The sequence below is a fragment of the Schistocerca gregaria genome, chromosome X, assembly GCF_023897955.1.
Source record: "Schistocerca gregaria isolate iqSchGreg1 chromosome X, iqSchGreg1.2, whole genome shotgun sequence".
NCBI classification, from domain to species: domain Eukaryota; kingdom Metazoa; phylum Arthropoda; class Insecta; order Orthoptera; family Acrididae; genus Schistocerca; species Schistocerca gregaria.
In genome coordinates, this window is record NC_064931.1 from 513,042,446 (window position 1) to 513,067,964 (window position 25,519).

The 25,519-nt window shown below is 41.2% G+C and overlaps 2 protein-coding genes across 2 annotated transcripts in view; one reads left to right on the forward strand and one right to left on the reverse strand.

Annotated features, from left to right (window-relative positions):
• LOC126297545 (glutathione hydrolase 7-like) overlaps positions 1 to 660 on the reverse strand; it is a 54,521-nt gene extending 53,861 nt beyond the window's left edge. Inside the window, exon 1 of the mRNA XM_049988466.1 lies at positions 438 to 660. Coding sequence (XP_049844423.1) covers positions 438 to 471 — 34 coding nt within the window. The 5' untranslated portion in view covers positions 472 to 660. The remainder of the gene's footprint in view (positions 1 to 437) is intronic.
• Positions 661 to 949: 289 nt separating this feature from the next.
• Positions 950 to 25,519, forward strand: part of LOC126297546 (putative inactive tyrosine-protein kinase Wsck) — a 139,883-nt gene continuing 115,313 nt past the window's right edge. Inside the window, exon 1 of the mRNA XM_049988467.1 lies at positions 950 to 1,389. Coding sequence (XP_049844424.1) covers positions 1,187 to 1,389 — 203 coding nt within the window. The 5' untranslated portion in view covers positions 950 to 1,186. The remainder of the gene's footprint in view (positions 1,390 to 25,519) is intronic.

Sequence of the window (25,519 nt, forward strand, 5' to 3'; positions counted from 1 at the left end):
GTGGAAAAACAACAAAGAATTGCTTCAATTTTCAGCTATCGTGAGATGAAAAAAGTGATCCACATTTGAGCGGATTTTTTCAAACGTAACTTGCTTTGAACAACGTGCCACCCCATCAAGTATCAGTAGTTTCATACAAACACAGGGTTCATAGTCACATTGATATGGTTTATTTTCTGAAAATACTGTCTTACAAGTTGTAAATTCTATAAGCTATACCCCGCATATCTGTAACCATTGTCTTAAAGTTAAACGAAACTTAAACTATATACCATATGGAGCAAATATGCATATATGGTATACGACTCTAAAACAATAGAAATACCGAGATTTACTAAAAAAAAGTACATGTATCAATATGATTCATAAAGAGTATTCACGATCTGAAACCATACCGAGTCTTTAACGACACAATTTTCACGTCGAGATATATATACCTGAATCGTTTAACACTGCACTGCTGTCCCCCATAACGAATATCTAATACAAACGAAGTAGCTTTGTATTACTGCCAAGAATACAATAAACAAAGCTTATGTCCATCAGTTTTTCAAAAAATTACAAACACCTAACATTTTGACGTTTCCATTCCCTACTATCTCTTTAAAGATATTCCCAAATATCAGTGACCAGTGAGAATGCCAAAGATAGTATCAACGATGTGTAGCCCGTTTCAGTAAGCAACGAAAACTTGCACATGCAACTGTCGCCACCACATTGGCCAGTCAGGTGGTTTGTGTAAGGTGCGTACAGATTCACTGTCATGTGAGCTGACAGAAGTGTGGCAATACACTGTTTTCACAGGTCTGTTAAGCTAGAATATCGGTACTATGATTGGCATGTCCAGGTTTTTCGTTGGGTGTGAAAACAGGGTTTCATGCAAACCACTGTTGTCGATTCCTGCACCAAGGAAGTTGTAGAGGAAGAGCTGTTGTAAAGGAAGAGCTTTGCTCGTTTCCTAGTAACGGTGAGTGGGTGTGGGGGTTTGTATTTTGGTGGGGTGATCGAGTGAACGGAATGTAGCGGAAGTAGAAAAATTGTTTGTTTACCATCCGAACACTCAACAGGAACATAAGACATAATGTCTTCGCTTTATTAACGATGTGTCTAACATGAATTATAACTACATTGACTACGAATCCATTTTCTATACTCGTAAAAAGAACAATAATTTTAGACAACAAACATGCAAAAGTTTGGCGCAATTGCTGTGCTTGTATTTAGCTTTATGTCTGTGGTTCAGGTGAAAGATAAAGTTAGAGAAGAACCTGTCTACGTGGGTTGTTACATGTTTAGCAACGAAAACATTTACTTGTACGAACCAACAAATGTTGGAGCCGCCAACACAGTTGAGGAGTGTGTCGCAGTTTGTGCTGACAAATATTATAGGTGAGCGTAATAAACCTTGTTAGCTTAGCACCACTGGGAACGTATTACTTGTTTTTTTATGTTCCTTTCACTTTCTAGAAGTGTTGTGTTTGTGCCACGTAAGGAAATCAATAACGATTACTTTTTGTTGCGTGTTCGTCTTACTAGATATTATATCTTATTATCGGACGCAAGGAGACTCATATTACATACTGCACAATAGCGCGTGACCAGCCTGAGGTGATTTTTACATCAGACACTAAGTGGTAACACAAGGAATTTTAACATCAATCACTAAGTGTTAAAACAAGGAATTTATTCATTGCCCTGGATGACGTGAAAAACGACTTAGTTTTTCAGAGTCTGTTATTTCTAAGTCTTGCATCTCTGTAGGAGTAACTTTCAAATTATACAGAGTGCAATTCAAACGACCATACAACTAGTGCACGGCATCACTACTGAGTATAAATAGGCCTACTTACAAATAAGAAGGCGGAATGGAAAAACAAAATTGCAGCATCAGCTACCAATGTATTGTGGTTTTAGAAATGGAATGTGCAGGCTTCATCGACGACTGTCACTTTGACCAAAAAATAACAATGTTTTGTTTATGGAGGAACATTTGACATTTTGTAATAATGAGTTAAAATTAAGTGGACATATCTGGGACCTACAGTAAACTTAGTAGCAAGCTGGAGTATTCCGTTTTATTGTAGCAAAGGTCTTGCATATTTCAAGGCATTATGGCACTTGTGTGACAGGCTGGAAAATATTAGTGCAATATTAGGTACCTCTTTTATCCTTTGCTTTAGGATGCTCATTTGCAGATTGTAGGAGCATCACACATATTAGCATTTGCTTATGAACAGTGTTGGTGACAGCCCCATTACAATAACACTAATTTCTTGGTTTTGTAATGTGATAAATCTATGTATCAATTTATGAGGTGCTGAAGTGTGAGACGAGGTGAATTCCAACACTATTCAGCAATTCTGTAGGTTTTTACTGTTCCTTCAAACTGAGTTGATGGGTGGGAGCGAGTGTAAAGGTATTTCCCATTGATGGTCATTACCATGAGCCACCATGCTGAGTGTCAACTTAGTTTGTGTAGATAGTAAGCCAGTCTGATATGGTGGTGTCATTATGTTTCCATATAGCCCCCTGACACCACAGGGTTCACACTGCTGAAAGTTGAGTTGCTAGCTCCCCATGCATGCACAGGATTCGATGTGCTTCTTCCTGGGACATCAGGACTCTGGACAATGGCCATAGTCTCAGATGACGTTTGCTGCCACTGAGTGCTACCCTTGGGGAGAACCCAGGACTAACGTTTTGCACATGAAACGTATCAAATTAAACCAGAAAATTTTCTTTTCTAGTCCAGCCATCTCATCAGACAGGTATAGAAATTTCTGTGCGGTGAATTACAATCCTGTTTTCTTCACCCTCGCTCTCCCATCATAAGAGGGACAATTTGGAGTGAAACAATTTATCCCAAACCTGGTATGTATTCAAATATGTAGAGGGTTTTTTTTTCTCCAATGAAACCATTATTTTTTGGCGAAGACACTGAAGATAAATTTGGAGAACTTGTCACTGGGAAAATTTGTGATGGATCGTTGCTGATTAAAGCCACCTGTGCTGTACAGTCTACAGCTCTTCAGGTGTGTGTGAACAACTGAGTGACAATCAGTGACCATTGCTTCATATAAAGCTTTGAATGTGATCCAAGGAGTCATCTTCCACAGATACCTTACACTCCAAACAGATGAGGAACTGTCTGCTAATCTCAAGTGGTGAACCATACAATAGAGTCTTGAGGATAATCAGGCAGATACAGGCACTTTCATTTTAGCCTTTGAAGGAAACATCCTCCCAGGAAAAATTAAAGTCATGATGATGCCACTCACAACGTGTTTCTGATGCATACATGTTGCATTGATTGTATGTCATCCTGCTGCATGGTAGGCCAAAACTATGGATGATTACTCCCTGATGGTAGTCCTTGTGCGATTTGTTTGGAACACCATCCTCCCCATTCAATAGTCTGCACAGTCACTAAGAAAGAAAATAAATTACAAGAATATAAGTATATTGGCCATCTGTCATAATACTGAGGTGTGAAAAAAGAATGAATGCCTAAATCCTGTTAACATAGTCACCAATTATGCGAAAGTCACAACCATCTTCCCCCCCCCACCCCCACCTCCTCCACATCAGTACCTTTCCAAACCAAACCTCCCACCATGCTCTCATCTCTTGTGGTTCCCATGGGACCACTTCTCACACCCAGCCAGAGAAGCAGCTTGTCCTCTGGTGTCTACCTGTGGAAGGGCTCTCTCTGCAAACACCCCCCCCCCCCCCCCAAAACTAGAAACTCACGGATCAGAGGCCTGATGCCGGCCAATGACTAAATGATCCACAACCTGTGGGTCTCAGGGCTTTCCACTCTTCATCCATCGCCATGCTGACTGCATACAGGCCTTTGCAAGAATCTGGGCCACCAAAGGCTGAAGTGGAGGAGAGGAATAATTGGGACACTACTACTCCATTGACCCTGCAGGTGGCAGATCCACCTACACAATCGCATTCTGAACGACTGCTCATTGATGTCCTGTAAATGTGACATAAAGTCATGTAGGAAGCAGTCCACCATTATTATAACAATCAGTAGTTGTGCATTCATGATGACTGGTTTGCAGTGGTAAGGCAAACATCAGACAAGGAAAGACTTAGCCTACTTATTATCTGATGCATTTTGGAATTTCATGTTGTTGTTGTTGTTGTTGTTGTTGTTGTGGTGGTGGTCTTCAGGCCAGACTGGTTTGATGCAGCTCTCCAGGCTACTCTATCCTGTGCAAGCTTCTTCATCTCCCAGTACCTACTACAACCTACAGCCTTCTGAATCTGCTTAGTGTATTCATCTCTTGGTCTCCCACTGCGATTTTTACCCTCCATGCTGCCCTACAATACTAAATTGGTGATCCCTTGATGCCTCAGAACATGTCCTACCAACCGATCCCTTCTTCTAGTCAAGGTGTGCCACAAACTCCTCTTTTCCCCGACTCTATGCAATACCTCCTCATTAGTTATGTGCTCTACCCATCTAATCTTCAGCATTCTTCTGTAGCACCACATTTCGAAAACTTCTATTCTCTTCATGTCCAAACTATTTATCGTCCATGTTTCACTTCCATACATGGCTACACTTTATACAAATACTTTCAGAAATGACTTCCTGACAGATCTCTACTCAATGTTAACAAATTTATCTTCTTCAGAAACGCATTCTTTGCCATTGCCAGTCTACATTTTGTATCCTCTCTACTTCGACCATCATCGGTTATTTTGCTCCCCAAATAGCAAAACTCCTTTACTACTTTAAGTGTCTCATTTCCTAATCTAATTCCCTCAGCATCACTCGACTTAATTCGACTACATTCCATTATCCTCGTTTCGCTTTTGTTGATGTTCATCTTATATTTTCCTTTCAAGATACTATTCATTCCGTTTAACTGCTCTTCCAAGTCCTTTGCTGTCTCTGACAGAATTACAATGTCATCGGCGAACCTCAAAGTTTTTATTTCTTCTCCATGAATTTTAATACCTAATCCAAATTTTTCTTTTGTTTCCTTCACTGCTTGCTCAATATACAGATTGAATAACATCGGGGAGTGGCTACAACCCTGTCTCACTCCCTTCTCAACCAATGCTTCCCTTTCATGTCCCTCAACTCTTATAACTGCCATCTGGTTTCTTTACAAATGGTAAATAGCCTTTCTCTCCCTGTATTTTACCCCTGCCACCTTTAGAACTTGAAAAAGAGTATTCCAGTCAACATTGTCAAAAGCTTGTGTCTGCAAATGTTAGAAATGTAGGTTTGCCTTTCCTTAATCTATTTTCTAAGATAAGTCTTAGGGTCAGCATTGCCTCACATGTTCCAACATTTCTACAGAATCCGAACTGATCTTCCCCGAGGTCGGCTTCTACCAGTTTTTCCATTCGTCTGTAAAGAATTGGTGTTAGTATTTTGCAGCCGTGGCTTATTAAACGGATAGTTTGGTAATTTTCACATTTGTCAACACCTGTGTCATTACATGTCAGTTCAACCAGGGGCACCAGCTCATAGTCTCAGATTTGACTGAAATTCAGTACACTAATTCTACCATGTGTTGAACACTCGTGAACAAAGTATTAGTTTGCCCTGCCAATTAGTTCCAGAATTATGACTTGTGAAAGAAGGTGGCGTGACCCAGAAATTACAACCCGCATCTGGCAATCTATCTTCAGACCCAACTTCTAGTGGCTTGCGGAGTATGGATGTAGATGTAGATGTATTCCACACAATCCAGTGAAATTTTTACAACCCAGTAATACCCATTAGGGAACACACTCCATGAATCAATACATTAACAACATATTTCTGAGGGAAAATAAAAATTCCAAAATGTGATACGTTAAAAGGTACGTATTGTAGGTGCCCCCTATGCCAACTCAAAAAGGGTACAAATTTTTTTGTGGTAAGCTTAATGTTGCCTAAACACTCACAGAACTCATCATGCCCATATCAGTCACAAAAACTGAGTTACATGCACACGAAAAAACAAAAATTTGAAAAATTACCCGAGAAACATGGATTTTCGAAGTGTGATAGCACAAAAGTGACAACTGGGATCCAAGCCAAATTTCACACACTGCATTAGTAGACCATAATGGCATATATCTCAAAATTTCAGCATGTTATTGCAAGACGTTTGTGTACAATGTAAGTTGACAGATGTATTTGGTGATGTGGCCATTGTTCCACAACACAATTTTGTAAAAACATATCGTAAACTGTTCTGCCTCTTCTTATCCTCTCCCACAACTGTTTAATCACTAAGCAACAACATATAGACAAATTAACACAACCTATCATTAATGTTTACTGCACCTTAACTGCTAAAAACCAGTCGATTGTGGTTCGAACAGAAGTTCTCCCACACTTTAGCTACTGTACTCTGTACATTGGGTGGCAAATTGAACTGTCTTCCTGACACTGTGGTAAGAACTGGAACTGTCATAAGAATATGTTCAAAAGGAATCCAACACCTGTCTGCCAAACATGGCCAATGAAATGATCTTGCTGGTCCTGCTGGTGCCATGAAGTTCACAAATACTTCTGCTTCACAGCACTCTGCAACACATCCTAAGTACCATTTGTCATCATTAACAGCAATAGCAGTGTAAAACACCTGGAACATAACTTTTGTCCTGGTTTCATGTTAAGTCCCATGCACTGATTCACTTTCAGTACTGAGTTTATATCAATTTCTCTGAGGCTACACTTCACTGTCTTCTTATGAATCCGAAATGGATCAAAACAACTTCTTTGTAGGGAAGAATACTTATCCAGAAACACATTCATATGATGATAACAAACACTAAAGTTTCCTGGAACTGTACTTCTTGTGTCCACAGGGTGTATCCCGGATCTCCATAGCAACAAATCTTGGTCCGATTCAACCAGATCATACAGTACAAAGCGAATGGCACATTTTGTTCCATATGTTGTTTTATGGCATTCAGATGCTTGTGCTCTACCAGTACTGCAACTTGTTTGAACAAAAGCACCACTAGTACACTCTTCTGCCTCCATACTGATTTTCCTCAACAGTACTGACCAGTCTGAACTAGAATCTTAAAAACATGAGTAACTTGTAATTGTTGCTTGTTTCCTTTCTTGTTCCTGCCTAACAATGACTCATTCTGTCCCTGGAAACTACCATTGTTTAACTTTCTGTTGCCTAATGGTTCCCAACAATTGCTGGAGCTTTATCTGAAACAAGCTGTCTGCATCATCACTATACTTGCTAAATTGTGTTAAAAGAAACGTAACCAAATACATCTCTGTCAACTTCTATTGTACACAAATGCCTTGCAATAACAAGTTGAAATTTTGCACACATATTATATTATGGTCTACTTATGCAGTGTTTGAAATTTGGCTTGGATATCACTTGTCCCTTTTGTGCTACCACACTTAGAAAATCCATGTTTTTCAGGTACTTTTTCAAATTTTTGTATTTTCGTGTGCATGTAACTCTGTTTGTGTGACTGATATGGGCAACATGAGTTCTTTGTGTGTTTAGGCCACATTACGGTTACCACAAAAAAATTTGAAACCTTTCTGAGTGAATTACATTTGGCGTAGAGGGCACCTACAATATGTACCTTTTAACATATTACATTTTTTAAATCACATTTTGGAATTTTTTATTTTCGCTCACAAATATGTTGTTTTGTGTTTTGATTCATAGTGTGTGTTCTCTAAGTGGATGTAACTGGGTTGTAAAAATTTCACTGGACTGTGTGGAATAGTTCCAAAGTTATTAAGACCTGAATTTGGGTCTGAAGATAGATTGCCAGATGCGGGTTGTAATTTCTGGGTCACGCCACCTTCTTTCACAAGCTATAATTCTGGAACTAATTGGGAGGGGAACTTAAAATTTTGTACATGAGTGTTCCACACTTGGTAGCATTGGTGTGCTAAATTTCAGCTAAATTTGAGACTATTAGCTGGAACATTTACTCAAATTGGTTGAATTGACATGGAATGACCAACCTGCTTTCTTTGGGATTGGAATTATTATATTCTTCATGAAGTCTGAGGGTATTTCGTCTGTCTCGTACATCTTGCTCATCAGATGATAGAGTTTTGTCAGTGCTGGCTTTCCCAAGTCTATCAGTAGTTCTAATGGAATGTTGTCTATTCCCAGGGCCTTGTTTCAGCTTAGGTCTTTCAGTGCTCTGTCAAACTCTTCACGCAGTATCATATCTCCCATTTCGTCTTCATCTACATCCTCTTCCATTTCCATAATATTGTCCTCAAGTACATCGCCCTTGTATAGACCCTCTATATACTCCTTCCACCTTTCTACTATCCCTTCTTTAATTAGAACTGGGTTTCTATCTGAGCTCTTGATATTCATACAGGTGATTCTCTTTTCTCCAAAGGTCTCTCTAATTTTCCTGTAGGCTGTATCTATCTTACCCCTAGTGAGATAAGCCTCTACATCCTCACATTTGTCCTCTAGCCATCCCTGCTTAGCCATTTTGCATTTTCTGTTGATCTCATTTTTGAGACATTTGTATTCCTTTTTGCCTGCTTCATTTACTGCGTTTTTACATTCTCTCCTTTCATCAATTAAATCCAATATATCTTCTGTTACCCAAGGATTTCTACTAGCCCTCGTTGTTTTACCTACTTGATCTTCTGCTGCCTTCACTATTTCACCCCTCAAAGCTACCCATTCTTCTTCTACTGTGTTTCTTTCCCCCATCCCTGCCAATTGTTCCCTTATGCTCTCCCTGAAACTCTGCACAACCTCTGGTTATGTCAGTTTATCCAGATCTCATCTCCTTAAATTCCCACCTTTTTGCAGTTTCTTCAGTCTTAATCTACAGTTCACAACTAATAGATTGTGGTCAGAGTCCACATGTGCCCCCGGAAATGTCTTACAATTTAAAACCTGGTTCCTAAATCTCTGTCTTACCATTATATAATCTATCTGAATCCTACTAGTATCTCCAGCCCGCTTCCATGCATATAACCTTCTTTTATGATTCTTGAACCAAGTGTTAGCTATGATTAAGTTATGCTTTGTGCAAAATTCTACCAGATGGTTTCCTCTTTCATTCCTTACCCCCATTCCATATGCACATACTACATTTCCTTCTCTCCCTTTTCCTACTATCAAATTCCAGTCACCCATGACTATTAAATTTTCGTCTCCCTTCACTATCTGAATAGTTTCTTTTATCTTATCAATTCATTGTCATCTATGGAGCTAGTTGGCATATAAACTTCTACTACTGTTGTGGCGTAGGCTTCGTGTCTATCTTGGCCACAAAAATGTGTTCAAATTGCTGTTTGTAGTAGCTTACTCGCACTTGTATTTTTTTATTCATTATTATACCTACTCCTGCATTACCCATATTTGATTTTGTATTTATAACCCTGTATTCACCTGAACAGAAGTCTTGTTCCTCCTGCCACCGAACTTCACTAATTCCCACTATATCTAACTTTAACTGATCCATTTCCCTTTTCAAATTTTGTAACCTATCTGCCCGGTTAAGGGATCTTGACATTCCACGCTCCGATCCATAGAACGCCCGTTTTCTTTCTCCTGATAACGATGTCCTCCTGAGTAGTCCCCGCCCGGAGAGCCGAATGGGGGACTATTTTACCCCCAGAATATTTTACCCAAGAGGGCGCCATCATCATTTAACCATACAGTAAAGCTGCAGGCCCTCAGGAATAATTACAGCTGTAGTTTCTCCTTGCTTTCAGCCGTTCACAGTACTAGCACAGCAAGGCCATTTTGGTTAGTGTTACACGGCCAGATCAGTCAATCATTCAGACTGTTGCCCCTGCTACTACTGAAAAGGCTGCTGCCCTTCTTCAGGAACCACACATTTGTCTGGCCTCTCAAAAGATACCGTTGTGGTTGCACCTACGGTACAGCTATCTGTATCGCTGAGGCACGCAAGCCTGCCCACCAACGGCAAGGTCCATGGTTCATGGGGGGCTTTTGGAATATATCCATTTGATTTTGTAATATATCCATCATCAAATATCCAGGAGCAATTGTTACTTGTAGATGTGGCGTTTCAAGTTTTATGTGAAACATTCACTCATGGCCCCTTCGTGCCTAACCTGGACACCCATTATATGATCATTTGCTGGAACTTTAATGGATATTACTGTCAGCTGCCAGTACTACATAACATTATTTCCTCCTCTTTTGCAATTTGCATTGTTCTACAAGAAAAATGCTGTACTGATGACCATTCCCCAGTGCTCCATAGGTATTGTGCATTCTGTTGGAACTATGGTGGTGGTGCTGAGAGGACACCTGTTCACACAACTGTGTCAGTAAGTGGATTTCTCTTCAGGCCATGTTGGAAGCAATAGTGGTGTGGGTGCAAACGACCTCAGCAATCACCATTTGTAACATTTATTTATCTCCAGGCTGGCCACTAACTTATATGGAATTGTCCACATTCATTCAACAACTTCCTCCCACCTTCCTCCCCCTCCTCCTCCCTTTTCTCCTACTAGGTAATTTCAGTGCAGCTTTGAAATTGACAGACCTCCTCGACCATCCTGGTGCACGACTGGCCACTGGTGCCTTCTGAACTAGTCCCATAGAAAGGCTCCTTGCCGAAGCAGTGATCTTACCTCCTCATTTCGCAGTGGTTAGCACACTGGACTCGCATTCGGGAGGACGACGGTTCAATCCCGTCTCCGGCCATCCTGATTTAGGTTTTCCATGATTTCCCTAAATCGCTTCAGGCAAATGCCGGGATAGTTTCTTTGAAAGGGCACGGCCAATTTCCTTCCCCCATCCTTCCCTCACCCGAGCTTGCGCTCCGTCTCTAATGACCTCGTTGTCGACAGGACGTTAAACGCTAATCTCCTCCTCCTTACCTCCTCAGTTCTTACGGTACCAACTGTTGGTCTTTTATGCGATTGTCATTCGCAAATTCCCTGATCGTCCAATGACCCCCTTTTTTTTCCTCATGAAGGGTTTCAAGCTCCTGATACCTGCCCTCAGGAGGTATTACCGGTTGGAATGTGCCTCACAGCTCTCTGCCAGGACCTCTGCCTCTCCTTCATAGACTGTACTGCTTGTGTTTTCTTGTGCACCTCCCCTTGGTTGGTACCCAGGCAATGAATTAGAACTGATTATTGCAAGACGCTAAAGTCCTAGTCACCCCTTTGACTTTTTGGTGTCTGTTACATTCAGTTCTTCACGACAGACCATGTATGCTCTGGTACAACCAGGAAACCAGGGGAAAAAAACATAGGAATTTTTTCATCAGGGGAAAGCCCACAATTTTTATTAGAATTAGGGAATTTTTCATTGTTTTACTTTGCTGTTAAACTTTTGAAATTTTTACTGCAAGAACTGACAAAGAATTTTACTTTAGACCGATCCTGCCGAATAATACTGCAGCAATGAAACATAAGTGAGAGAATAACAGCAAAATAACACTTTAGTTGTAAAGAAAATGTGCCATTTACAACAACAAAACAAAATGCACACATTAGTGTTTGCCAACAACAAAATGTGTCAAAGGCTTTAGGACAAAGAGTATGCAATACTTCATAACTAGAAATGACTTTCGATGAGCGTGCCATAACAACTGTTTACATTTCTAAAGCCTGTTCACATATGCATCTAATGTGGCGCTAAAGCCTGTGGCTTGCTGTAGTGTCATCGTGAGCCACTGTTTACGCAGGATGTCACAAATTCTATATAGTTGCACAGCTTTCAATATGGCACCAGTTGAAAGCGTATGGGCGGGTATGAACTTTATAGTGCATGTTGTGGGCTCAGAGCTGTGAAGTGACTTAATTACAAGGAAGACAAAACCCAAATATTGGATCCAAAAACAGATTTCACACAGGGATAAATCAGGGGAAACACACATTTACAGAAGAAGTAACACTTGGAGGCAAAAATCCTGTCTACAGTGGCAAACTAACCAACAGCAGGCATGTAAATATCTTTGGCAGACATGCCACTCTTCAAAGATTGTAGAATCTTATTATATTCATTGTTATAGGCATTTCGAATAACTACTTTTTAGTTTGTTGCATTATCACACACTTAAACTATTTCCTGCATATAATTCATAATTTATACAATGCTTCGTCTCACAAATTATGAAGTTTATGCACACACACACTCACACACACACACACACACACACACTCACACACTCTCTCTCTCTCTCTCTCTCTCTCTCTCTCTCTCTCTCTCTCTTACAGAAAATCAAACATAGGTTGTGGTTCTTGTTGTTCTAGAAGCTGCGAAAGTATACCTGGCGACCATTGTTTTTGCTTTTTCAGAAATAAAATTAAAAAAATATTACTGAAATCGAATGGCATAGCAGCAATTACACCTCGATAACTATGACAGAATGCTCATGTTTGCAACTACTGCCACCGGCAACCAGTGATGGTAGCAACAAAGTACAAACATGCTGAACTTTTTGTGGCTTGACAAAAGTTGCATCTCTTAAGTTACACCACTAGAAACTGGGAATTCACACATGTAACTCAATTCAACTGCAGTATGCCAATAGCTGTTGGATACTTTTGTTGCGTGTGTGAACCTAGCTTAACAGCTTGTGGGAAAATTTTGCGAATGGTGGTTTGACAGGCGTTACTTTCAAAGCTTATTTCTGCTTACACATGGTGAATCATCATATGTGGGAGAATGTGCGACGAATAGCTTAAATCAGAGCATTTGACTCTCATTCATAATTTAACACATTCAGGGCAATCGTCTTGGAAAAATTTCGAGCCCAATAGGTCAGCCATTTATATGGTTTAAAATTTCATGGGCACAGTTATATTTGGTATACACTGGAGCACCAAAGAAACTGGTATAGGCATGTGTATACAAATACTGAGATATGTACACAGGCAGAATATGGTGCTGTGGTTAGCAGCACTTATATAAGACAACAAGTGTGTGGCGCAGTTGTTAGACCAGTTACTGTTGCACAGTTGCAAGTTATCAAGATTAAAGTGAGTTTGAAAGTGGTGTTACAGTCGGCGCACTTGTGATGGGACACAGCATCTACAAGGTAGTGAAGAAGTGGAGATTTTCCCATATGATCATTTCACGAGTGTACGATGAATATAAGGAATCCAGTAAATCATCAAATCTCCAACATCACTGCGGCTGGAAAAAGATCCTGCAGGAATTGGACTGACGACAACAGAAGGGAATCGTTCACTGTGACAGAAGTGCAGTCTTTCCACAAATTGCGGCAGATTTCAGTGCTGGACAATCAACAAGTGTCAGCGTGCGAACCATTCAATGAAACATTGTCGATCTGGGCTTTCAGAACTGAAGGTTCACTCGTGTACCCTGGATGACTGTGCGACATGAATCTTTGCACCTCATCTGGGCCCATCAACACCGACGTGGGTCTGTTGCTTGGTTGGACAAGTCTCATTTTAAATTTTATAGAGCGGATGGATGTGTACAAATATGGAGATAACCTCATGAACCCATGGACCTTACATGTCAGCTGGGGGACTGTTCAAGCTGGTGGAGGCTCATTAATGGTGTGGGGCGTGTGCAGTTGGAGTGATATGGGACCCCTGATATGTCCAGATACGACTCTGCCAGGTGACATGTTCGTAAGCATTCTGTATGATCACCTGCCTCCATTCCTATCCATTGTGCATTGTGACAGACTTGGGCAATTCCAGCAGGACAACGTGACAACCCGCGCATCCACAAATACTACAGAGTGGTTCCCAGAACACTCTTCTGAGCATAAACACTTCCGCTGGCCACCAAGCTCCCCAGATACCAAGATTATTGTTTATATCGGGGATGGCTTGCAGCGTGCTGCTCAGAAGACATGTCCACCCCCTCGTACTCTTATGGATTTATGGACAGCCCTGCAGGATTCATGGTGTCAATTCCCTCCAGCACTATTTCAGACATTGGTTGAATCCATGCCGTGCCATGTTATGTTGTAGCATGTCTGCATCCTCGCAGGTGCCCTAATGATATTAGGCAGATTTACCTGTTTCTTTGGCTCTTCAGTGTATCTTAAAGGGTATCACATGCTAAAAAAGACCAAGCTTCAAGGTTATTATTTCATATTTATTTTATTTCTTTGACAGATTATAAATGATGCAGTAATAATGGCAAAAAGTGTAATTGTCCTTCAAAGAAGTGGGAGTTGAGTTCTTTTTCAATTTCACAGATAACTCTGGCTTTTCTGTGGAAGAGTGGAAGTGTATTCAGACAGGTAACCCATGAAATGTTCAGTGCAAAGCAGTGAAATTTATAATCGTGCTTGTGGGAATTATTCAGTTGCTGCAACTTAAGGATTCTGCCTAACTGCACCCTCAGAACAAACAGCAAAAAATGTTGAATGACTAATATTATATGTGAAAGCTTAAGGCCCTTACATGTGCATCAATTTATCATCCAAGTAACCAACCACAAAATTTGTGGCAGTCTACACGCGTCCCCACCAACTGTATTACGGTGGTGTCCTTTTGTGATTTGTTTATCTTAAGTTCATTGAATTTATTTTCTATGGGATCCCACTTGATTTTACACACAAACAAAAATGGGCTTTACCTTATCTGGTAACAAGGCCAAAAACAGCGGAGAGAAAGCTGTGTGCAAAGAAATGACTAATGCGAGGAAGGAAATTCATCCACATACTGTTACTTAATCAACTGGGAGCCGATGCTTTCCGTCATTGTCTAAGTAGATGAATTATGTAGTTCGGAGCTGCTGAACATCATCAAACCCTTTGGAACAAAAGAAGAGTACAATCATGAGAGAGGCTGTGCACTGCAAGAAGAGGCTCTTAGCTGCATTATAATTTCTAGCCAATGGCAGAAGTTAAGAGGACCTCAAATTCAGTGTTGTATCCCCACAATTATTACCCAAAACGATTCCTGAAACCTGCCGTGTGATTTATAGTTGACTGAGGAAATACATCACAGTAATGCACAATAAATAAAACAAGAGAAGTTCATTAAGTGTCGCCCTAACCGCTGTCTGCTTCACGTCTGCTGTGCAACGAGCTACCTTAATTTAAGTATTAACTGTATTTTTCTTATTTGTCACTTCTTCTTCTTCCGTGTGTTTTTGCTTATAGGAAGCTTTAATTGTCGAGTGCTAGTAATAGTGTTCCATAGATTTAGTGTTTGTTTTGAATACAGTCAGAGTGAGTCCCTTTAGTCAGCCATAGTGCCAGTAGTGTCAGTGCCGCCCTAACCGCCATCTGCTTCACGTCTGCTGTGCAGCGAGCTACCTTAATTTAAGTATTAACTGTATTTTTCTTACTTGTCACTAATTCTTCCGTGTGTTTTTGCTTATAGGAAGCTTTAATTGTCGAGTGCTAGTAATAGTGTTCCATAGATTTCGTGTTTGTTTTGAATACATTCAGAGAGAGTCCCTTTGGTCAACCATAGGGCCAGTAGTGCTAGTGTTTGTTTTGAATACAGTCCAGAGACAAGTAGTGCTATTTTCATTGTTTTCTACAAGAAGTGGTTAGCAATCACAGTTTAGTCAATAATCAGCCGCCTTTAGTGAATTAGCAGTCTAGTTAAAAGTTGATTAAGTCTCTTCAGTAAATTGATTCCTTAGGATGGATAGGACGTGTGACTGCTGTGTACGGACGCAGGAGGAGCTGGCCACTCTTCGAGAACAGCTGAGCGTGTTGATGGCCGCGGTCAGCCGTCTTCAGGCTGCTGTCTCGGAATGTAGCGGCAGTTGGGAGTCTGGTGCATTGCAAGGTACACCAGAGGTGTTAGATGCTTCACCCACTGTCCCTGCTGTCGAGACATCTTTGCGGGTACCGGGCGCAGTTGGGCCACCCTCTCCCCAAGGGCAGTGGCGGATTCACGCACAAGTCGGAGGGTAAATGTGGAGGCTGGCCGTGTGGTGTTGCCTGCTCTGCCTGTGAGTGGACATGTGGCTGCTCCTTCAGCAAGGTCCGAGCAGGCACACGGGGGAGGTGTTTATTAGTTATTGGGAGCTCCAACGTTAGGCAGCTGATGGAGCCCCTTAGGGAAATAGCGGTAAGGTCAGGGAAGAAGGCCAGTGTTCACTCCTTCTGCTTGCCAGGGGTCTCATCCGAGATGTGGGGGAGGCCCTACCAGCGGCGATAGAGAGCACTGGGTGCACCCGACTGCAAATTGTTGCTCATGTCGGCACCAATGACTCCTGCCGTCTGGGTTCAGAGGTCATCATCAGTTCGTACAGGTGGTTGGCGGAATTGGTGAAGGTGGAAAGCCTCGCTCGTGGGGTGGAATCAGAGCTAACTATTTGTGGTATCGTTCCCAGAACCGATTGCGGTCCTCTGGTTTGGAGCCGAGTGGAAGGCTTAAACCAGAGGCTCAGACGATTCTGCGGAGAGCTGGGGTGCAAATTTCTTGACCTCTGCTATCGGGTGGAGAAATGTAGGGTCCCCCTGAATAGGTCAGGCGTGCACTACACGCTGGAAGCGGCTACAAGGGTAGCGGATTACGTGTGGAGTGCACGTGGGGTTTTTTAGGTTAGAGAATTCCCTCCCTAGGCCCGACGACAAGACGCCTCCTGAGACGCGGCAAGGTAGGAGTAGGCAAAATGCAACAGGGTATAACAATATTAATGTGCTAATAGTAAACTGCAGGAGCGTCTATAGAGAGGTCCCAGAACTGCTCTCATTAATAAACGGTCACAACGCCCATATAGTACTAGGGACAGAAAGTTGGCTGAAACCAGACGTTAACAGTAATGAAATCCTAAACTCAGGAATGTATACTGCAGAAACAGGCTGGACAGTGAAGGGGGAGGCGTGTTTATAGGGATAAGAAGTGCAATAGTATCGAAGGAAATTGATGGAGATCCGAAATGTGAAATGATGTGGGTGAAGGTCACAGTTAAAGCAGGCTCAGACATGGTAATTGGATGTCTCTATAGGCCCCCGGGCTCAGCATCTGTTGTGGCTGAGCACCTGAAGAATAATTTGGAAAATATTTCGAGTAGGTTTCCCCACCATGTTATAGTTCTGTGTGGAGATTTAAATTTTCCGAATATAGACTGTGAGACTCAAACGTTCATAACGGGCAGCAGGGAAAAAGACTCCAGTGAAATTTTTTTAAGTGCTTTATCTGAAAACTACCTTGAGCAGTTAAAAAGAGAACCGACTCGTGGCGATAACATATTAGACCTTCTGGTGACAAACAGACCCGAACTATTTGAATCAGTTAATGCAGAACAGGGAATCAGCGATCATAAAGCGGTTATTGCATCGATGACTTCAGCCGTAAATAGAAATATTAAAAAAGGTAGGAAGATTTTTCTGTTTAGCAAAAGTGACAAAAAGCAGATTTCGGAGTACTTGACGGCTCAACACAAAAGTTTTGTCTCAAGTATAGATAGTGTTGAGGATCAGTGGACAAATTTCAAAACCATCGTACAATATGCGTTAGATGAGTATGTGCCAAGCAAGATCGTAAGAGATGGAAAAGAGCCACCGTGGTACAACAACCGAGTTAGAAAACTGCTGCGGAAGCAAAGGGAACTTCACAGCAAACATAAACATAGCCAAAGCCTTGCAGACAAACAAAAATTGCGTGAAGCGAAATGTAGTGTGAGGAGGGCTATGCGAGAGGCGTTCAATGAATTCGAAAATAAAGTTCTATGTACTGACTTGGCAGAAAATCCTAAGGAATTTTGGTCCTATGTCAAAGCGGTAGGTGGATCAAAACAAAATGTCCACATACTCTGTGACCAAAATGCTACTGAAACAGAGGATGACAGACTAAAGGCCAAAATACTAAATGTCTTCGTCCAAAGCTGTTTCACAGAGGAAGACTGCACTGTAGTTCCTTCTCTAGATTGTCGCACAGATGACAAAATGGTAGATATCGAAATAGACGACAGAGGGATAGAGAAACAATTAAAATCACTCAAAAAAGGAAATGCCGCTGAACCCGATGGGATACCAGTTCAATTTTACACAGAGTACACGAAGGAACTTGCCCCCCTTCTTGCAGTGGTGTACCGTAGGTCTCTAGAAGAGCGTAGCGTTCCAAGGGATTGGAAAAGGGCACAGGTCATCCCCATTTTCAAGAAGGGACGTTGAACAGATGTGCAGAACTATAGACCTATATCTCTAACGTCGATCAGTTGTAGAATTTTGGAACACGTATTATGTTAGAGTATAATGACTTTTCTGGAGACTACAAATTTACTCTGTAGGAATCAGCATGGGTTTCGAAAAAGACGGTCGTGTGAAACCCAGTTCGCGCTATTCGTCCACGAGATTCAGAGGGCCATAGACACGGGTTCACAGGTAGATGCCGTGTTTCTTGACTTCCGTAAGGCGTTTGGCACAGTTCCCCACAGTCATTTAATGAACAAAGTAAGAGCATACGGACTATCAGACCAATTGTGTGATTGGATTGAGAAGTTCCTAAATAACAGAAAGCAGCATGTCATTCTCAATGGAGAGAAGTCTTCCGTAGTAAGAGTGATTTCAGGTGTGCCGCAGGGGAGTGTCATAGGACCGTTGCTATTCACAATATACATAAATGATGTGGTGGATGACATCGGAAGTTCACTGAGGCTTTTTGCAGATGATGCTGTGGTGTATCGAGAGGTTGCAACAATGAAAAATTGTACTGAAATGCAGGAGGATCTGCAGCGAATTGACACATGGTGCAGGGAATGGCGATTGAATCTCAATGTAGACAAGTGTAATGTGCTACGAATACATAGAAAGATAGATCCCTTATCATTTAGCTACAAAATAGCAGGTCAGCAACTGGAAGCAGGTAATTCCATAAATTATCTGGGAGTACGCATTAGGAGCGATTTAAAATGGAATGATCATATAAAGTTGATCGTCGGTAAAGCAGATGCTAGACTGAGATTCATTGGAAGAATCCTAAGAAAATGCAATCCGAAAACATAGGAAGTAGGTTACAGTACGCTTGTTCGCCCACTGCTTGAATACTGCTCAACAGTGTGGGATCCGTACCAGATAGGGTTGATAGAAGAGAGAGAGAAGATCCAGCGGAGAGCAGTGCGCTTCGTTACAGGATCAATTAGTAATTGCGAAAGCGTTACGCAGATGATAGATAAACTCCAGTGGAAGACTCCGCAGGAGAGACGCTCAGTAGCTCGGTACGGGCTTTTGTTAAAGTTTCGAGAACATACCTTCACCGAAGAGTCTAGCAGTATATTGCTCCCTCCTACGTATATCTCACGAAGAGACCATGGGGATAAAATCAGAGAGATTAGATCCCACACAGAAGCATACCGACAATCCTTCTTTCCACGAACAATACGAGACTGGAATAGAAGGGAGAACCGATAGAGGTACTCAGGGTACCCTCCGCCACACACCGTCAGGTGGCTTGTGGAGTATGGATGTAGATGTAGATTAAACATTATTAATTTACGTATGTATGTAGCATAAGAGATCACCTGTAAGTTTAAGAAACTCATTTCAGATTAGAAGAAGAAACGAAGAAGAAGAAAGCCTACACATCATCTAATAAATACAACAGATATGTAAGAAATGAAGCATTTAGCAACTGTTAGAACTGTAAAAAAAATCCCACAGTTTGCTGTTCATATCAGAGTGCTTGCATAAAGGATGGATCTTCTTTTAACACTTATAACAGTGAAGCAAGTATATTTTGTGAATTATCGTCCATTGAAGTATTGGAAATAAAACCCAAAAAGAAATACAGAATGTCAATGGACATTTATTCTCTAGATGTGCCACATGATATCATTACGGACTCGTTAAAATGTATGAAAGAAGTGCTTAATTTCTGGCATTCATATTGCTATACTCCTTGCAAGATGTGTCCCACAAACATCTGTGGTCTCTAATTTTCTCCAGAATCTCTGTCTTTTAAAGTTTCGTCCACTTCGCACCCTGCCGTATATACAAGAACAGCATTTAACCCCACGCTCAGTGACGAAAGATGAACTTTGTCGAGTGCTTGGCACAACAGCACTACACACGACACAATTTGTTGGAATGGAATGGGGTTGGGGTGTTGGCTGTCAAGTGGTCCCCTCCACCCGACATACTGTGGGGGAAGGTTTGCCAGTCGGTTGGTCAAAACGCATACAAATGTCCAATTTATTAGCCAGCCAGTCAGTTAGTACGTATGTATGGGCCTTCACCTTATCTTTTAGCTATACTGTATGTATATTAATTTAAACCATTGTGTGTTTGTGATGTTGCTATTGGCTGACTGCATTACGTATCCTACGCTCTGAATACCTGCTGTCATTGGCTGGCGAGATCACATGACATCTGCTTTGACTGGCTTACAAAAGTGCATCTCAATCTCGATTTCAGTGCTTCGGAAGCTACCATACTGTATTTGGTGAAATTTGTATTTATAATTTTGTAATGCTGAAATATGCAGTATACACGTTACCGACATCAAAGATCATTTCAAAATGTGTTTTTTTCACCCTTATTGTACGAGCAAGTTCTACACTGGTGTATAGAACCTTTACCATTCAAAGGACTGATAAGTTTTAGAGCTCCAAGGAAAGCATTTTGCCACTTAACAAGGAAAAAGTGTATTTTTAACTGAGAGATCTGGGAAAAATCCAAGAATTTTTTCCTTGTCTACATATACACCATGCAGGAGTTTCAGGGTGTTACCATCTTTTAGACTGATGGCTCTAGAACTGAGGATAAGTTGGGATATGGGGATATGCTTTTACACTTACTGCCGGTCAGGAACACCATTCGTTGCTGGGAACATGTAGTGGTTTTACAGTAGAGATAATAACTGATAACAGAGCCATCTGTTTAATAAAACAGGCCTCCCTTGAGCGCAGTTTAATGTGTCACCCTATGGTCTCTGCTATTCCTGACCTTCTCACTGAACTTTGTCAGATTGCCTGCTTGGTTGTCTTTCTCTGCATCTGAAGCCATTTGGGTATCCCAGGGAATGAACTGGCCAACTGTTTGGCTAGAGGAACAACTACCTGTCCCTCTTTTGCTTTGATGATTCAAGATGCAGATTTGCGGATTCTCATTTGGAGATGGACCAGTACCTGATGGATTACTGTCCTCTAATAAACCCCACAGTATTGAGGAAACTACTACTGCATGGTGTGCTTCCTTTTGTTCCTCTCTGAAGGAATCCACCGTCCTCTATACTCTCCACATCGGTCATACCGGGCTAACCTGTAGTTTTATTTTGTGGAACGAGTCTACCTCACAGTGTGGTTGTGAAGCCTTACAGACAATAGCTCATATACTGGTGGAATGCCCTCTCCTACTGGCCCTCCAAGCCAAGCGTGGTCTTCTGAATTTTTGGCCTCTAATATTGGTAGGCAATTCATGGACGATTGAACCAGTGCTCCATTATCTCTGTGAAAGTAGTTTTTATTTGCAGACATAAGGTTTTAAGCTACCGTCAGACTGAAGGCAGACTGGTTGGGACGCCTCCTATTGCATACGGGGTCTGAAATCCCCGACCCTACCTTCTTGATCAGTTCATTCTTTAATTCCTCTTTTACTCTGTTTAATTGCTTTTGGTTGTGGTTTTTTTTTTTCTTTTCTGCTACACCTTATTTTCGTTTTAGGGATAGCACTGAGCTGAATAGTGAGTGCTGACTGTAATGGGTCAGGGGTGGGAGGGCTGTGCATGGGAAGCCTCCTGTCACACGCAGAGCCCTGGGGACGCCCACCCGCTGTCTTTACCTATTTCTCTTCTTGTTTGTAAACATTGACACTCCAATTGACGTCCATTACTTTTTTAGCCTTCTCACTTCACTGTTTTGAATCTGCTGACTAAAAGGCGTTTTTTGCTCTATAACTGTCTTCTCCTTCACTGTGTTGGCAGGGGTTGGATGTAGGGTGGGGTTTCTATTGCCATGGATGAGCCCTGGGAGACCCACATACCACCCAATAATTCTCCATAAATTATTTCTCAGCTCTGGCAGTATTGCCTTCAGTGCCTCAGTTCTACTGCTCCTGCATGCTTTCATCATTGGAACACATTCCTGGTGGACATAACTAACTCCAGACAACCTACCCCTGGACAGAGGGACTGATGACCCCTATCAGCCAACTGAACAACACATCAAAATGCTTATGTACAGTAATTGGTGTGCTTGTCTGTGTTTAAATTGTGTCTCATTTCTCGTATAAATGCATAATTCCCTCTATGCTTTGTGGTAGTTCTACTGTAACAGTTTATCCTTTCATATGGTGAGATCTCTATATGCTGTATATCAGTATGTCTACACCAGTGCTTAGTACTGTTTACCACCACATTTTTCACAGACTGTAATTCTGCTTCAAGTAGTTGTACTTCATTTTTAATAGTCTGCATATTCTGCTGATGGACTGACAGTTCTTTGATATTTGTCATTAAGATTTATTTTTCTTTCCTGTATTTGTGACCATGCCCTCTTGCATGGTACATTTTATTTTCTGTGTATGTATTGGAGAGATCTTTATAGTGTTTGCGACCCTTCGTAGGCTGGGAAACCTGTTGTGATGCATCATAAAAAGGCCTCATTCTCCTACCCATGACAAAACGTATTTGACTGTACATGGCTCCATCCCCACCTTCCATACTCTAGTTAGCTCCAACAACCTTACCTTCGTAGCACTATTGAGATGCGAACCATTCCTCATGAAACCCCATTTTCCAGTAGCTCTCTCTGGCACAAGCACATTGTGCACTCGACCAGCAGTCATCAGACCCACCTCCAACTCCTCATTATGAGCCATACAGCACTGCTAAGGGAACTTAGACACAGTGCAAGAACACCACACTATGTACACATTTTCTCTTCCTTTGCTGCGAACTCGCTTTCTTTCCCTGCCCTATTCAGTATTGACTGGGCCATATCCCCAGTTTCCACTTTTGTGCCACTCAAGTTTATTTTTTTTGTTAAAACCTGCACCCCATGTAGTTTATTTACAAGTGACTAACCCCACATCCCTCCCTATTGGGTTTGACCAGCATTTTATTTTCAAAATTTTTTCAGTAGTGCAGGCCATTCATTAAAGGTTACCAGTTACCCAGCATGGTAGCCAGTCCAGGTCTTCAGGCACCTTTATAGTGGGGTCCTCTGTCTTCACAGAAAACACACTGTACAGTTTTCTCCACAGAAAACGAGGAGAACATTTGTGATATGGGGATTCCAGGCAATGATGTCCATGCTAAGGGACTGTTTCTTAGATGGGGTGGTGCCCACAGGGAGAGTCCTCGGTCGGAGTAGGTTACACATGACAGACCAGTTGCAAGGAAGAGAATGAAACTGACCCATGCTGGTGGCCAAATGGTCCCAGAAATCTCATCAGAGTGATCGACTTACATTAACGCAGAAGTACAAAAACCCAATACGTTTCCTTCATTAGGCATGAAACAAGATGAAAACCAACTTGTCAAACAAGGGGAAGAATGTGTGCCCCAATTTCTGTTCTAGGCCAGGACTGACAGTGAATCATCCTCAAATACCAAGCCATTATTCCTGTTGAAGAAATGAATGATAAGTATGTTGTCATCTATCCAAGAAACAAAGTACAAAATGGCTCTGTACTTATTAAAACAGATTTCCACTCTCAGTCACTGGCATTGTTGAGCTGTGAGAAACTTTGTTGACATCCCAGTCACAGTTACACTCACCTGAACCTGAATATGGTTGAGGGTATAATCTTCCACAAAGATCTTATATTTCAAATGATCGAGAAATGATGTGTTATTTTGAACAACATGGCATCCGTTTTATCTGTGTGGTTAAATGAGGGCTTAAAGAGAACAAAGTAAATATTGAAGCATTTATTGGGTTTTGATGGTGACTTGCTATCAGATAAAGTTAAGATTATGGTTTACCTTAAGTGCCACCTGCCATGAGATGCTTCAAGTGCACAAGATTTGGCCACATAGTTGTATGGATGAACCTATCTGCAGAGATTGCAGATGACCACTAAACAGGAATGATCTCTGTATATCTACAGCTATATACATACTCTTCAAGCCACCACATTATGTGTGCAGAGGGTACCCTGTACAACCACTAGTCATTCCCTTTCCTGTTCCATTCACAGAGCGAGGGAAAAATGACTGACTGCATGTCTCCATTTGAGCTCTAGTTTTTCATATCTTTGTGGTCCATACATGTAATGTATGTTAGCAGTAATAGGATTGTTCTGGAGTCAGCCTCAAATGCTGGTTATATAAATTTTCTCAATAGTGTTCCATGAAAAGAATGCGATTTTACCTCCAGAGATTTCTATTTGAGTTTCTGAAGCATCTCTGTAACACTTGGATGTTCTTCAAACATATTGGTAACAATTCTAGTAGCAGGTAAAAATTTGAATATTTTTAGCATGGTGCAGCAGAATCAGGAACTGTAAAATGTACTTATATTAAATTTCAGCTTCCAGTTGCATAAGCAAAGAAACTTTACCTGGGTTTTGACTTTAATAATGTAGCCTTCTTCAGAAATGTGACAATATAAAATTAAATTAAAACATGGCAGATATTGACCTTGTCAAACTTAATATGTTAGTACTACAGTACATAGTCATAAGACCAAGACAAGTATACACCTAGCAGAATGAATTAAAGACACTTGAATATATTGCCCAAAATAATATATTTCCAAATATCGTGAAACAGATCTATAACAAGAAAACACACAGAAACATTACGACCTTACCTACACTAGGTACTGCTTATAAAGATCACTCCATTAATTTCAGTTCTATCCCATTTATAGGCAAAGCTTCTTACTAAATAGGCCACATCTTAGAGTCAGGGCTTTAAAGTCGACCGTTCCACTAATAATAGCCTTAAAAAGAACTTAATTCACTCTCTTAAGTAACACTAATGGTAAATTGTCATGATCAGGTGTTTACAAAATTACCTGTCGTGATTGCCCTAGTTATTACATAGGTCAAACAGGAAGAGCTTTATTAGCTAGATACAAAGAGCATGTACCCACAAAAAGTGGAGATGGCACCCATGGCTCAACATTTGCAGAACATCTAGTCGAAATGGCCCATGCCCCTAACCCACTTATAAACTCAGAGCTCTTAAACCAAGAAGCTAAAGTATGCAGGCTAGATATACTTGAAGAAATGCAAATTTTCAGACACCTTCTTTATGATAAAGACAACTTACTTAATGACCAATTGCAATTGAAAAATAAGAACTTCTTCGAAGGACTTCAGCCCTTGCTTCGTCAACCATGATGATGCGGGACTTTCTTTGTCGTCCGATGCCATTGCCCTCTTATCTTTATGTTGACATACGCATTTCACGTAATCGCCATTATGTTCTATAAGTTTAAGGATGTTTCGCAATTACATACATGTCAAATGGTGTATCGCTAATTATGAGCTTAGTAAAGATTGCATGTGACATGACTTCTTATAACTGCCTTTATAATGACTTGTGGCGTGGTTCGTCCCTATGTACGGCTTATTTATATTTAAGAGCTTCATAAAATTTGCATATAACTCCACTGGCTATACTGTCTTCATAATGTTTTTTGGTATTGCACGAACCCATTTCCGATAAATCCTTTACTTTATAAAGTCTTCTGCCTATGTCAGT